The sequence below is a fragment of the Schistocerca gregaria genome, chromosome 3, assembly GCF_023897955.1.
Source record: "Schistocerca gregaria isolate iqSchGreg1 chromosome 3, iqSchGreg1.2, whole genome shotgun sequence".
Lineage (NCBI taxonomy): Eukaryota > Metazoa > Arthropoda > Insecta > Orthoptera > Acrididae > Schistocerca > Schistocerca gregaria.
The window spans coordinates 696,042,313-696,059,079 of record NC_064922.1 but is presented as its reverse complement, the minus strand read 5'-3'; the positions used below and the strand labels follow the sequence as shown (position 1 = coordinate 696,059,079).

General features: G+C 43.3%; 1 protein-coding gene across 3 annotated transcripts in view; it reads left to right on the top strand.

Annotated features, from left to right (window-relative positions):
- LOC126355941 (juvenile hormone esterase-like) overlaps positions 1-16,767 on the top strand; it is a 101,740-nt gene that overhangs the window by 29,930 nt on the left and 55,043 nt on the right. The window contains exon 1 of one of the 3 annotated variants that reach the window (XM_050006526.1): positions 144-596. The exons of 1 other annotated variant lie outside the window; for it this stretch is intronic. In XM_050006526.1, the coding sequence (XP_049862483.1) occupies positions 399-596 (198 nt within the window). In that variant the 5' untranslated portion in view covers positions 144-398. Of the gene's footprint in view, positions 1-143; positions 597-16,767 lie in introns of those variants that run through there. One more of the 3 variants, XM_050006525.1, reaches the window with a different exon arrangement.

Genomic DNA, 16,767 nt, shown 5'->3' with positions numbered 1-16,767 from the left:
TTTTTCATATTTCATCTGCGTGAAAACAATTGCTAATGAATGAGCGTGTGCGCTTTTCAATGAGCACATTATTTTTTATGTTTTTATTTATTGGAAGTCTTCTATATTCCTTATTACAAATCTGCATTTTGTGATGTTTTCAGTCCCTCTCTGACAGGCGAAGCAATGAAGAAGTTTGTGAGTTGCTGAAGGCTGTTTAGATAACACGTCGTTCGAAGGCCATAGCCTTGTTTACCATTCGTCTGCGGCTGTAGTCAGTATACTCCAAAGATCATAAAGATTATCTCGCCAAGGAGGCAGGTCATTAGGAGCTGTTGACGGTTGGCTGCCATGTTCCGCACGGTCGCTATATATGAGGCAGCGCGCATCGTCGCCTAGCAGCACTAGGGCAGCCGGGCATGTCGCCCTCCAGTCGCTTAGCGGCCGCCCTGCCGCTGGTGCTGGTGGTCGCCGTCGTCGTGGCAGCCTCGCCCGTGGTGCGCACTCGCCAGGGCGCAGTGAGGGGGCGCTACCAGCCGTCCTGCAACGGCCGCCAGCTGCTGGCCTTTCACTACCTGCCTTACGCCCAACCACCAGTGGGTCAGCTGCGTTTCCGGGTGCGTACCTCAGCCATTTTCACCAAGATACTGATACTTGAGGTCACCGACTGCATTCCGCATCGAACTGTTTCCTCCGTTCTCGTGTTTATTCGGCACGTACATCTGTGCTAGGCAATCAGCGACTTGCTCCCCGTTTACAACGGCATTCATCTCGACAGTTTATTAGTTGGGTGTTGCCAACGGTCTAACGGCTTCGTTCGCACCATAAGATGAGACTGAGGTGACAAAAGTCGTTGGATACTACCTAATAGCGTGTCGGACCTGGGAGTGGTGCAGCGAAGTGGCATGGACTCAACAAATCACTGGACGATACCTGCGAAAGTATTGAGCAGTACTATGTGTACAGCCACTCATAACTACGGAGGTGTTACTGGTGCGGGATTTTGTACACGAACTGATATCTCTATAATGTCCCATAAATGTTCCATGCTTTTCATTTCGGACGAGTTGGGTGGCCAGATCATTCTTCCGAATTGTACAGAATGTTCTTCAAAACCATCGCTAACAACTGTGGTCCGGTATCATGGCGCATGGTCATCCATAAAAATTCCATCCTTGTTTGGGAAACGCACGACCATGAATACCATCCGCTCTTACCAACTGAAATCGGGACTCATCCGACCAGGTAACGGTTTTCCAGTCTATGTGTAAGTAGGCTGTTTAGGTTTTTGTGTTGCTAACACCACGTAGCGCTCTGTATGAAAATCACTGACTGTGCTGTGTGCAGTCTGTGATTTTCATACAGAGCGCTACATGGCGTTACCAACATAAAAACCTAAACAGCCTACGTTCTCATAAAGACAGTCCTGATCATTCATCACAGTAGTAATTGCAGTTCTTTTTTCTCAAAGTCTGAACCTTAAAAGAAAATGAACAATAAAGTAGTGGATTTCCATGCTGTCTTTAAGAAGCGGAAAGACAGTGCTGACTCTAGACGTGCAGACAGGTAATGGGCCACAACAGAGCAAACCTACAGTAGAGTCAGTCAATGTTTTGAAGAATATTGGTAGGTTGGTCATCACAGAGCAGACCCACTGTAGTCCTGGCAGAGAGTATGGTATTGGTGGACCACCAAAAGTGCAGACCCACTGCAGTTCTTGTAGAGATGGCCAGCAGCCATCTTTTGCGACTGTGTGGGTGCACAATCACTATCGAAGAGTCTTGCGGATATTATAAAAAGTCCATGAACCACCACTTGTGAACTCACAAAGTTTTTGGGATGTCCTTAGAACCAGCAATGCTGTTAACCAGTCCCTTTCTGAATTATCAACTCACGTGCGAGCACTAACAGTCCTCTTTTTCTCACATATTGTGCATATCCTATGACCAACAGAAATGTGTGCAATGAAATGAAAATAATTAAGAACTGGTGTCTCTACAATTACAAATTTACGACATGAGAATACAATTACAAAGGTACAAAATACATAATTAAAGAACATAATAGTACAGATAACATTTGTAGTAAAAGTGCTTTACAAAAGAATGTAAATAATCATATGCATCAGTGTTACAGGAATTAGGACGTAAGTAAATAAATAAAACAATGAGAATAGTTTTCGAAACATGAACTTCACACTGGGGGCTATGTAAGTAGGCTGTTTAGGTTTTTATGTTGGTAACGCCCCGTAGCTTTCTATGAAAATCACAGACTGCACACAGGACAGTCGGTGATTTTAATACAGAGCGCTACATGGTGTTACCAACATAAAAACCTAAACAGCCTACTTACACATGGTCCAACCGTCACTGCCACGAGCCGAGGAGAGGCGCTGCAGGCAATGTCTTGCTGTTACCGAAAGCAGTCGCGTCTGCTGTCTTTTGCCATAGTCTATTAACACAAAATTTCGTCACACTTTCCTAACTGATACTTTCGTCGTGCACCCCACTTTCATTTCTGAGCTTCTGTCATGCGGTGTTGCTTGTCTGTTCGCACTGTCATCCCTATGCCAACTCCGCTGCTCTCGGTCTTTAACTGAAGGCCGTCGGCCACCACGTTCTGCGTGGTCAGAGGTAATACCTGAAATTTGGTATTCTCGCCCCATTCTTGACACTGTGGATGCCGGAATTTGAAATCCCTTACGATTTCCGAAATGGAACATCCCATGCGTCTAGCTCCGTGTTCAGAGTCTGTTAATTCTCGTCATGCGACCATAATCACACCGGAAACATTTTCACGTGAATCACCTGAGTGGAAATGACATCTGCACCAATTCACTGCCATTTCATACCTTATGTAGGTGATACTATCGCCATTTGCATCTGTGCATATCGCTATCTCATTACTTTTGTTACCTCAGTGTAGCCTGTTTTATGGCTAGGTCCTAAGCTGGGTAGCGCACCCTACTGCCAAAGTAAAAATTGACTGATATTTAACAGGCCTCCAGCGCCCAAATCAATGTAAACAGATAGTTGATGGACTGGTCCGTTACGCTTCTTATTATGGTCTGCGAACGTGTCTGTTTGGGCACGGTAACGTTTATCAGTTTGGTGAGTAAAGTGTAGTGAAACCTCAGTATTTCTTTAACCATGATGTCGTAAGCTACAGCCGAACTCTGACGTCCAGTCGTTGTGGGGGAAGACAGTCATCAAATGATCGTCGTTCTGTCTCACAGCCATCCGTTTATCGCACTACCTGTTAATGAGACTGATCAATCCACCACATGCCAAATTCTGTTACGTGTGACAGCAAATTTTTTTTTCAGTGACGATTGTACAAATCGGAGAATGATGTAGTTAACTTTGAGTCAGATAAAAATCCTGGAAATATTTTGAAGGTAAATGTGCTTCAGAAATCGTTGCTAATCAATTAAAAGTGAATAATTCTTTACGGAAATAGACAACGTTATGTCCTTTACCATCAATTACGTGATATTTGGTGACAGCGTGATGGCAAAATCGTTGCAGAACATTCTTAATGTTTATGGCCTGTAGTTTGTTGATTGCATAAAATCAGTTGTATTGTGATCAAAGATAGATTAATTACCGAGGTTGTTCTTCTTTATTATTTCAAAAACTGGTAATGCAGATCTTAGTGTCAGAATCAGAACAGTTCAACCCTTTAAATTTGTATTATTGAGAGGTTTCACGTTCACGTATCGTTAACTCCCTCAACAAGTAAACGGTGGTACGTCAGTGGTAATTCAGTTTTCAAGTAACCAATGTTAGGTACCCAATTCCCTCAGAATTTACAATTTTAAATCATGTCGGTCCTTACTGTATAAATATTTGAGAACAATAACTTCTCTGAATAAAAATCACAGCGATTGTACTTGAAATATCTTATTTATCAGGTTTTGTTGAAACTTTAATGTGCAGTTTCTCAAAGTAACCGACTTGTACCTTACCACTGATCACATAATATTTAGTACACCCGAGCAAAAAAAAATTGATAAGAAAGTGATACCCTTATAGGTGAGCGACAGCGCTGTTTCACGACAACAGACAAGTGTAGGGTGATACAGCAATCTGCTGAATACGCCGTCACTCATAATTACGCAATCTGGCACTTCGTCCTATGAAAAACACAGGATCAGCAGGTGATGTCATTGCTCATCTTGGCGCGGACTCGCCATAGCAGTATTGCACGAGTTGAATATCCTATTGACCCGCAAACAAGCAGCATTTTTTATCCGAATTTCATTCTTGAAAGTTAAGGGTACGTCTTATATCCGCAACCTTCTCTTTTTACAAACAACTGCTGTACAAAAATTAAGCTTGTTTTCAATAACACAAAAAGCGTCTGTAGGAGAAACTGGCGACAAGCCTTTTTATTATGTAACAGTGGAAACTTGTAGCGGTCTTTTACTGGTGTTAAGACTGTGTACCTCTTCCAACATTGTTTCGTTAACTTATAATTCAGTTTCAGTCGGCTACTGCTAAGGAAGCCTGATTTATGACGATACGGACGGCCATTTAGAGCGAAAAGCATCATCAAGCCAAGGAACTCATAATAGCTACGATGCAGGCTTCGAACTAATATTTGTGTTTTCTGTCAAAACCACAACCGACAAAGAGGCCAGTAGGAAGTATGGACTCGACGAATCTAATGTGCGACGTTGGGCTGCTTCAGAAGAAAAATGGAAGAACACGGTTTCAAACAGAAAATCGTTCAGCGGACAGCAATGTGGCAAGCATCCGGAACTGTAGGCTAAGGTTCTTTCCCACGTACAGAATAAGAGCAAAGATGGGATGCCTGTCTGACAAGAAGCTATTCAAGTTAAGGCCTTGGTAATCGCGAAAATCTTAATGGTACTACAATAGGAATTTCGCGCGAGTATTGGTTGGTGTCGTCGGCTTATGCTGGGAAACTGACTTCGTCTCCTATGAAGTACTACACTAGCACAGACAATGCCAGCAGATTACGAGGAGAAGCTGGTCAATTTGCAGCGTTACGTAATCCATCTGCAAAAGTGTCGCTCATATCCTTTTCATCAGATTGGCAACGCTAACGAAACGCCAGTACTATGTAATACGCCGTATAATATGACACTACACATGAAACGGGTAAAAATTTTCTCTTTAAGAAGAGCCTGGAAAGAAAAATGGAACTGTGATGTTAACTGTCACAAACGATAGGGGAAAGTTACGCTCTTATTTCACTCTGAAGAAATCTTTCCCATGAGCTTAGTGATTCTCTGCCAAGAAAAGGGCTGAATGTCAACGCAACTGATAGTTGATTGGTTGACTACTGTTTGAAATCTAAGACCTGGGGCACCGATTACTAAGGGACCATCCTAGTTTGCTTTTAAGAGACATCTAACTGCTGAAGTAAAAGATAAACGTGCTGCACAAAAACAGATTTTGTCGTAATACCTGGAGGAATGATTTCAAAACTACAGGTGGCCATAAACAAACCCGTTCAAGGACAACTTACGAGAAATGTGTTCTGATTAGCTCCTGGTACATCATATCCTTACACCATCTAGTAAGATTAAGAAGTCACCAGTCACTCTTTTGTTCGTGTGGATTCTTGCATCATGGTCTTCAGTATCATCAGAGAGCATTATTAAGTGGTCCAAGAAATGGTGCATATCGAATGCGCTGCATCGCTGTGAGGATGACGTACTGTGCGAGGACAATGAATAAAAAGGTAAGACTGAGAATGAGAGTGATGAAGTGAGTATAGGTACTGATAGTGATGATACTAAACAAGGAACTATATGTTGTCAGTGTGGTGTAACAAATGTTGGAACAAATGTTTACAGTACATACCTACGTTTTACATGTAAGTACAAATAAATTTTTGGTACCTTTTCTCCTCTCAGTCAGTGTGCCCCTTATTTTGGCGCAAAATCTCTTTTTGTCCATCGAAATTTAGGGGTGCGGAAATTTTTAATTTCGGTCAATAAATATATGAAAATTTGAAAACAACTTATGGAAATGAGCAGTGAGAAGAACAGAAATGACTCCTTTCTAGAAAGACAATAATAACACTGAAGTCTCTCGGATTCATGATGGTTCCCAGGCCATTAGAAAAGGGAGCATATAGTCAATAGGTTGTGAGATCAACATCGATGACAACTCAAGATCTGCACCGTGCTCCCATGCCGGCCGCAAGTATGGCAAGGAGTTCTTGTGTTACCGCGTTCCATTTCTAAATGGTTCAGATGGCTCTGAGCACTATGAGACTTGACATCTGAGGTCATTAGTCCCCTAGAACTTAGAACTACTTAAACCTAACTAACCTAAGGACATCACACACATCCATGCCCGAGGCAGGATTCAAACCTGCGACAGTAGCGGTCGCGCTGTTCCGGACTGAAGCGTCTAGAACCGCTCGGCCACAGCGGCATGCCTTCCATTTCTCCAACAGCGCACTTGACAACTGCTGGCTGGTCTTTGATGCATGCGGAAGTTCTTCAAAATGTCGCCCTAAAGCACCACGCATGTGCTGGATGGTATTTACAAGACGGGGTAACGGTCAGGCCAATGATTCGCCACATATCGTTCCCAGAGTCCTTCAACTGCGCTGCTCGATGCGGTCGCACATTGTCATTCATGAAAATGGTATCAGGGCCGAAAGAACCGCTCTAAAGAGGCACACAGGGAAGTAGCGCGGTGTCACAATGACGTTGACCTGCGAGCGAACCGTCTTCGAAAATTTGGAGATCAGTGCGCTCTTGCAACATTATTCCTCCCCACACTGTAACATATGTACCGGCAAAACGATTACGTTCGACAGTGCTGGATATACTCAGATATAGTAAGAGGTACGAGCGTAAAAAACTGTTCAAATGTGTGTGAAATCTTATGGGACTTAACTGCTAAGGTCATCAGTCCGTAATCTTACACACTACTTAACCTAAGTTATCCTAAGGACAAACATACACTTCCATGCCCGAGGAATATGTCGAACCTCCCCCGGGACCAGCCTCACAGTCCACGACTGCTGCGCCTTAGACAGCTTGAATAATCCCGCGAGGCGTAGGAGAGTACAATGCACTCTGCAACATGGTGGGAAATAAGTATTTTGATTGTCCAAGTGCTACGATGTAGGGAGGCAGAATGTTGCATTGGCGTAGTGACCGTTAAATCTTAGCACGGTAAACAGTTTCGGGATGACAACTCAACAGTTTAACGTCCAGAAAGACAAACCAAAACCATATTCTCAAGTTTCTTCGAAAACAATTTGTTTTATTCCTAACTACATGAGTATCCGGCGTTGCGCGGGTCTGTATTTATTCCAATCTACCTTTAGCCCCTTCTCCTCGTCCCCCTTTGGCCACCTTCTCTCCCCTCTCTCTCTCTGTCTATCTGCTCTCCCCACCTCCCTTTTCCTGTTCATCTCCTCTATTTCCCTTTCTCTGCCTATTTCCTCCTGCCCGTCTCTATGTTCATCTCCGCCTCCTCCTCTCTCTATCTATCTCTTCCTCCTCCTGTCCCAGTCCATCTCCTCCTCTTTCCTTTCTCTGCCCATCTCCTCCTCTCCCCTCTCACTACCCCCACCATTCTCCTCCTCCTCTTCCTGTCTATCTGAATCTCTTTCCTCCATACCTATCTGTCCATCTCCTCTTCCTCCCTCCCCATCTTTTGTCACACACGTTATCACGATCCCAACTGATGTCTGATGATTCTTAGCTCTACAGTGTTTCTTTCCACATTGTAACTAATACGTGTACCAAATTTGATTGAAATAGTTTCATGGGATAATAATGACCTTTCCACCCGTGTCTTTGTCCGAAAACACGCATTCAAAATACATTACACAAATACTTAATACATTTCACACGTTTTGTGGATGTTTCACATCTACGCTAGCGAATTTCGCTCTGCAGTTCAAATTCCACGCAGCTCAATGATTTTGACGTCGTATCTCCGTAACTATGTGCTGCACAGGGAATAATTTTGCAGGTACAGCGAGTGCAATACGTGGCTACAGTCTGTGGAATACGTTGTGAACAGAGTCAGTAGTAAAGAAGAACCAAATTAAAACTTCATGCATGATGCGACTTTTCACGCATCTCTGTATCTCACTTCATATATCCTGATCTATGAACCGTACAGTAATATAGTTTTGTAGGTAAATTCAGAAGCATATTTGAACGTCTCTAGGTGCTAACATTCTCAACTAATGTATGACTAAAGTAAGGGTTTTCGGGCGTCATGCATTTTCACTCCCACCCGCGATCCTTTGATAGTTGATGGTTCTTACCCCCACAGTTATTCGTAACGTAAAATAAGTGATATGTATACTTAATTTGGTTGAATCCAATGGTTCAGAAGTGGATGTGGAACATACCAACATCCGCACAATCTGTGAATAGAGTAAACTTTGTGATATCGTATTTAAACTCTTAGTGTATCGGATTCTCTGAGGCTGAATTGGGGGCCAGCCCAGCATTTGCCTCATTGACGGTGGGAACTTACTTAAAAATTACTGTCTGGTCTTTGTACCATTCCACGTTGTGTATTCCGCTGTGCTTATTCAAACCAGGTCTTGCTAATCTTCTAGTCCTGCAGGCTAGTGCGCTGCTTATTACGCTATATGAGGAGATCCCATGCTTCTACTAAGACTAAAAGGAGATACTGAGCTGATACAAAGAAGGGAAAGGTGAACGGTCACAGAATTGTTTGACACATGGGAGTGTGTCACGGAGATGGTGCACAAACTTAACTGGTTTGATGAATGACAGCTTGCTCTAAATGTAGAAAAATGCAAGTTAATGTAGGTGAACAGGAAAAACAAATATTTAACTTTCGAATACGTGGTGATGCTTGACACACATCCATAAAACATCTCGACCTAACGTCGCAAAACAATATGAAATGGAATGAGCATATCAGGTTATTGGTAGGGAAGACGAATGCTGGACTTCGTTTTATTAGAGAATTTTGGAAAACTGTAGCTAATCCACATAGCTTTCGTGGCGGGCCTCATCAAACCAGTCAGAAGACTGATGCCTCAAAAAAAAAAAAAAGTGCAGTAAATCGACGTGGCATGAATTCAACAAGTCGTTGGAATTTCTTTGCAATAATAGTGAGTCATGCTGCCTCTATAGCAGTCCATAATTGCGAAAGTGTTGCCGATGCAAGATTTTGTGCTCGAACTATGTCCCATAAGTATACGATGGGATTCAGGTAGGGTGATATGAGTGGCCAAATCATTCACTCGAATTGCCGGAATGTTCTTTAAACCAATCACGAACAGTTGTGACCAGGACACATGACGCATTGCCATCGATAAAAATTCTGTCTTTGTTTGGATGATGAAATCCATGAACGACTGCAAGTTGTCTCCAGGTTGCTGAACATAACCATTTCCAATCAATGATCAGTTCAACTGTACCAGAGGACGCAGTACGTTTCATACAAACACAGCAACCACTATCTTGCTTAGTGCCTTGTTAACAGCTTGGGGCCCGCATTTCGTGGTCGTGCGGTAGCGTTCTCGCTTCCCACGCCGGGGTTCCCGGGGATTTTCTCTGCCTCGTGATGGCTGGGTGTTGTGTGCTGTGCGTAGGTTAGTTAGGTTTAAGTAGTTCTAAGTTCTAGGGGACTGATGACCATAGATGGTAAGTCCCATAGTGCTCAGAGCCACTTTTGAGCAGCTTGGGTCCATGGCTTTGTGGGGCCTGCGCCACACTCAAACTCTTCCATTAGCTTTTACCACCTGAAGTCGTTACCGATGTGACCACGGTTTCCAAGTCGCCTAGGGTCCAACCGATTAGGTATGAAGCCCAGAAGAGGCGCTGTATGTGTTGTGCTGTTTGCAAAGGCACTAACTTCGGTTGTCGGTTGCCACAGCCCATTAACACCAAATTTCGCTGCCTTTTCGTGACGAATTCGTTCGTCATACGTCCCACATTCATTTCCGCGGTTATTGTCCTTAGTGTTGCTTACTTGTTAGCACTGATAACTCTACGCGAACAACGCTTCTCTCGGTCATCGGCCACTGCGTTGTCCGTGGTAAGAAGTAATACCCGAAATGTGGTAACCTCAGCACACTCTTGACGCTGTGGATCTCGTAATATTGAATTCTCTGTTTCCGAAATGCAGTGTACCATGCGTTTAGCTCTAACAACATTCCGTGTTCAAACTCTGTTAATTCCCATTATGCGGCCAAACGTACGTCGGGAACCTTTTCAAATGACAGCTCAGCCACTGCACCGCCGTTTTATACCTCGTGTTTGCGATTATGTGTATACGTGATATCGCTATCCCATGACTTTTGTCACTTCAGTGTATGGCAGTTTTGATCAAAAATGTATTTCGGAGGTGCAGTCACCATTACCGCCACATGAAATAATCTGACGCAGTCGTTACGGATAACTGGTGACGGGGAAAATTGAACTTTTGTTTTTATATTTTGCTTCATCAGCCTATACAAGCGATATTTCTCGAATCTCGCATTTACCTTCGAACGTGACAGTTCTTCACGGCTCTAGCTCATGCAGTCACGTCGGTTTCACTCACCGAACAGCAGCTGTTGGTGTGCCGCCAGGATGGCTTGACTGCTGTGATTCTCCGGCGACAGGAGAATATCCGCGCGGGGACGCCGCGCACACGAAGAGATAAGACCGTCGGCATACGGGACGAGTGAACCAAAGTCGACGTGGCGCTTAAAGCGTTTGGTGAAGTCACTTCCTGCTGTTTCTCGTAGAGACGCGGTTTCGTCATGTGAAACAAAATACAAGTTCTGAGATATTTCGGCAATGTGCGACGTACCGAAGAAACAACAGGAAGCAAGAACTCTCCCTACGTCACAGGCATGAAACAAGATCCCATACTGTAATTGTCGTGTTCAGCAGAAGCCAATATTCGATGAGTTACACCCTATGAATAGATGATGTTTCTAAGCATCAGAACGTTGAATGTCTCGAGATGAATAGTTATTGGTAAGAGTTTTTGCCACAAATCCAAGAAAGTCTATTAACAGAGTTTCAAAAACCAACTTTAAATGATTGCTCTAGGAATATGCTACCACCCCTTACGTACGCTCACATAGGAATCGTGAGGATAAGATTAGAATAATTGCTGCACGCACAGATGCATTCAAACAATCATTCTTCCTGCGCTCTATACGTGAATAGAACTCTAAGAAACACTAATAACTGGTGCAATGGGAGAAACCCACTGCTGTGCACCTCACGGTGGTTTGCAGAGAATAGACATAGAATAAAATGACTGGAAAAGAAGTGGGTGTGTTTGATTTGGTGAACTTTTATAAATTGGACTGCCTGTGTGGCCAAGCGGTTCTACGCGCTTCAGTCTGGAACCGCGCGACCGCTACGGTCGCAGGTTCGAATCCTGCCTCGGGCGTGGATGTGTGTGATGTCCTTAGGTTAGTTAGGCTTAAGTAGTTCTAACTTCTAGCTGACTGATGACCTCAGATGTTAAGCGCCATAGTTCTCACAGCCATTTGAACCATTTTATAAATTTATGTCTTTCGTAAGCGGAAATGTATCTTACATTTTTGTCTTACTACACTTTCATGGATATTAAAATTCTTCCTTGTGTATACCGCAGAGAGAACGACATGGGTAGCATACGGCCACAGGGGAAGACATGCTCGTTTCAATAGAGCTAAAGTAGGAATTCTACGCGCATCCATTCTTGTGAACAAACCGTATGATTTGCGAGCCACTTATATTCGATAACCGCCGATTGACATCGCTGAGCGCGCAAAATCACGCCAACCAGCTCGTGCCCTGTGGCGACGGCGCTGTGTCTCGTGACGAGAGATATTCCGTGTACGTTCACGTCAACGTTAGCTGTCTCGTCCCGTGTGACAACGGGTTAAGGCGGCAGGCGGTCACGGTAGGCGAGGTCGTCACCTCCTACGCGTCCTCTCAGAGGTCGTGAAACGTACGTGGCCAAGGAGCAGATAATGTCAGCGAGGAAACGGCGAAGTGGGAAGCGAGGATCAAGGCATGTCATATAGTTGGCTCGCAGAGAGGAACGTAGCCAATGAGATGCGGCATCGGTTTTACGTCACAAGCAGAGCTCAGGAGAAGCCATATTTTAAGGAGTAAATCTCCGTGTTTGATGGCTTTCTTTTACTATTATAGAGTACGTGATATGAATTTAAGTGATTTCAAAGCACCAGCACAATGAGAATCTCTCGAAGAAGGTAATAGTTGTCATTATGAAATGACGAGAAGATACATATCGGCAGGTACAGGCTCACAGCGTGTGAGCTATGAAGGCATAGTGTTTCAAAGGTACAGCACAATGATGTTCTCTCAAAAGCCCGTCGTTATTGGCACTGTTTGTCATAGGGTATCAATGTACCATATACCTGATACGCAACTGCAATGTCGAAGTTGTAACGCAGTTGATAGCACCGTAAACAACGAATAGATAAGCAGCATGTTCGCGTCTAGCTGCTTTCTCTTTTTTTAGTCTTTATTTTCTAAAAGATTCTGGGTTAATTTAATAGATGTATCATCTGGAACAGTCGTTGTTTATTTATTATAAAAAATGGATTTGCCGAAATTCTTGTTACATAGGCCAATGACTGGAATCTTCCCCCAGTGTTAGAGATATTAACGTGAGTGGTATTCTGCGTTAGGAAGTAAAAAGAAGTTACACACTGGACATTTTTCTTATCATGAATGTTTAAAATGTACATACTTATCTCTTCGTTTTATGGCCTGCCTCAATTTTGTATCTCGCCGGTAAATATCAGGCCCATCATGGTTAAAGCTTTGCAAAGATCTACGTCTCCATTCGAATAAATAGCGAAACTAATTCCGATCGTGGAACGTATGTGATGAAGCACGTTGCTTTAGAGATGGTGGATTTTGCTTGCTCAGAACGACTTTAGACAATAAACTTGAACTATATCCAATTTGAAACCCAAAATAAGATGGAGATCCAATTGAGTTAACGAATAGCTTGTACTAGTATGTATCCCAGATCGTCGTACAACATTATGTAGTGTTCCTCTACCGGCACATCGCTGTCAAAGCCAACAACGAGTCCAAAATCTTCTCTGCGATTTTTTCCGCTCTTTTTCGATGATCGGTAACAGAGTTTATACATTTCACGCTCGTCCATTTTTGTAAAGAAACTGTTTGACTCGTGCCCTAGATACTTCCGAGAACTGCCGCTCGAGAGAGCTGTGGGCGCCAATCATAAGGAGGAACACTTTATGTTCCGTGAGATGTAGGAGGCCGTTTCAGAGCGGATGGTAACTACCACAGACACCACTTCTGGAGTGCTTTGGCGATGAGAAACACGTCCCGTGTGAGGGCAGCTGAGGCCCTTGAGCAAGCAACCGGGCAAGGAGACTGATCTCTGTGATTCCAAATGTCCTGGGCGAACACAATAGAGTGTATTGTCAGTAAGCTATAGTTGCGATAGGTCCTACGTGGACGAAGAATGAGCTGAATCAAAGGAGGTGTCTCAGACAGCTATAATACCAACAACACAAGGTTATTATATATGACTGAACCGGCTTCATAAATTAACTATAGCTACATTAATTGACCTATTATCACAAAATCTTACATAGAAAACATAAAAAAGTTCTATTTCGTTGCAGCCACACTTCAGTTTTATGTCACGAGATCACAGCAATGATCAGTTAGGCAAGATGGCGACAGATGGTGGGAAAGTGTGGTTCTGCTTGAAATGCGCTCACATCTGTCGGTCGTATCAGTGCAACGACACTTCAGAACGAAGTTCAGCAAAACTCCACCAGCTCTAAACTCCATTCGGCGATGTTATGTGCAGTTTAAAGCATCAGAATGCCTCTGCAAGAGTAAATCACCGGGTTGGCCTGCAGCGAGTGAAGAAACGGTCGACCGCGTGCGGGCGTGTTTCACACGAAGCCTACAGAAGTCGACGAACAGAGCAAGCATAAAGCTGAACATACCGGAACAGACAGTTTGGAAGTTCTTAAGAAAACGAATGAAGCTGAAGCATTACTGCTTGGAATTGTTAGAAGCTATGACTCAAGATGACGAAGTCAGACACAGTCGCAGCAGCTTATGGAAGAGGATGGCTTTTTTTGTGAAACTCAGAGAGAAAGCAACATTTTTGTGAATGGCACAGTGAGCAAGCAGAACGTGCGACTTGTGGCGGGGGGGGGGGCAGAGAATCCCCACACAGTCGTGTCGCTGCACATTCCAGATTCACCAAAAGTTTGTGTGTTCTGTGCAGTCTCACGGTCTAAAATTTACTGTCCCTTTTTCTTCCGCAAATAGATTTTTAACAGATACATGCACCCAGACATGCTGGAAAACTGGCCCATATCACTACTGCAGACCACCAGTGTGGACTTTGTCTACCAACAGGAGAGTGCTCCACCCCACTTCCATCATGATGTTTGTGAGTTCTTAAACAGAAAATTGAGAAACCGATGCATCAGTCACAGTGGGTTTGATGATTTTTGTCATGGCCTCCGTACTCTCCTGACCTAATCGGGTTTTTTCGTGTGGGGTTACGTGAAAGATTTAGTGTTTATTCCTACTCTGCCAACAAACATATCAGAACTGCGAGCTCGCATTAACAGCGCTTTTGAACAGACTGATACCCTGTGCCGTTCGTGGAAAGAACTTGTTTATCTACTTGATATCTGTTGAACCATGATTGCACACATGGAGCACTTGTAACACGTCAAAAGAAAATTTTCAGTTTTACTATATGTTTCCAAAGCCTAGCGACAATATGTCAAATAATGTTGCAATAGCAAATCTACGAAATCGTTTAATCATTTATAATAACCACGAATTATGTTTTGGTTTTCTTGGTTGGGCCGTAAAATAATTCAAGTACTAACTGTGTCTGGGAACAATTTTCTTTAAAGAGTTTTAAAATGGTTGTAATGGTACTTGAATTACGTAACCATTACGGCAGCTCACCTGAACCTCTCGATATCAGCAATACTCTACAGTGTTTCTGTAAAGTAGTTAACGTATTTATGAGACAACATTCAGATTTGATTTCATTAATGTAGAGGTACTTTCATACATCGCTATGTTTATACTGCAATGATATTATTCTTGTGTGTATTCTTTCTTTTGTCACTATGATCTTTGTCGTACTTGTAACTCTGATTTTTGGGAGCGTAAGCGATTATTAGTTTGTAGTTAGAGAGTCGTAGGTTGAGAAATTCAAGTCTTGGACATCCTGTTGGAAAGACGCATATTGTAGTCAGCTTATAAAATGTGAACTTTAACAGTGAGGAACATGTTTTCGAGTATGTTTTGCATTGTGAAGTGATGTTTTGTGTGTTACGTGATATTGCAGCAAAAGTAATAAAAAAGAAGTGTAACTTTAATTCGGAGTGCTGATTACTTTTGTACACCACCATTGTCCTGAAAAAGTGTAATCTTCAATAATGGTTTGTAAAGCGCATCTACAAAACTTTTGAATATAGCAGAATAAAACCTAGGGCTCTTTGCATCCGAGCTTGGAATCATCACCACCTACATTTTCGACGATTGAGCCATGATTTTACAACGAGACCAGCGTGGTAAATACGAAAAGATGAGTGCCTAGTTTATTCATTATTACATGAAATGACTTTATTAACTGTGATCTAATGACACCTGCCACATAATAACTTTGTAGTTGCCCGAAAATGCAGTATTTAGCAGCGTGAGCAACACCACAATCGTTATTAAATTTTGACCTTTGTTGAGGTAGGGCTGTTAGATGGTGCTGTGGATTTTGTTCGAATGTACATGTTATCATAAAATAAATTGCCTTGAACACTTTACCATCAGCAAAATTTCGTTCAAAATAATGTCTCCAGTTTCATTTTCAATAGTTGAATAGTTAGCCATGTGCATTGTTCTTTGATTTTTGGAAGGCATTCCGTGGCGTTTTGCGCTGTAACTCGATTCACAACACCTATCACATAACGCTCGACATGTGGTCCTGTAAGAGACTGCACTGTCATATGAACAAGTAACTTTGGGATAACACAGCCGAGTACTACAGATAAAACACACGATCCATTCACTTTAACGTGACCACCACCTATGACTGACGTCAAGATGCAGTAAACACTCACAATAGGCAGCTGGCAGCACTATCACAGGAGGGTGTATATGAAGCAAGTCGGGATTGAGGGCGGGGGGGGGGGGGAGGGGGGGGCATATGGAAAACAGAGCAGTCATTCTCGTAATGCAGAAACGGAATGTTTTGCCTGACGTCCAAAAGGGTGTTCTCATTGGCTCTTGGATCAAGGACTGAAGCATTTCCAAAAAGACAAATTTTGTAAACTTTTCTCTTGCGGCCATGCTTAAAGTATCTTGTGCATGGCAGAATGGTACTATCAACCGGCGCTGAGGCAACTGCAGTGCATGGGCCATAAATGACAGGTATCAATGACGGCTGCTGAGATTACAGGTAAATAGATTTGAAACGGTTGACAAACTGACAGCCCAGACGAACCTAAGGCCAACCAGCAGTGTATTCTCGACGACTGTTCGGCGAATGTTGCTACGTATGGCTTCCGCAATAGGCTCCTGGTTCATGAATCCGCGCTGGCCCCTGTTCGTTGGCGAAGAAGTCTGGAATTTGCTGGCCATTATTCCAACTCGACATCCACTGAGTGGCAACAGGTGGCCTTTTCAGATGAATCACGTTTTATGCTCCATCTGACAGATGGCCTTTGGCGCGTAAGGCGTGAAACGTCTGAAAGCAAACACTGTTCAACGTTCTAGAAAGCATTAAATTCTAGGGAATGTTATCATGGCGTTCCATGGGTGAT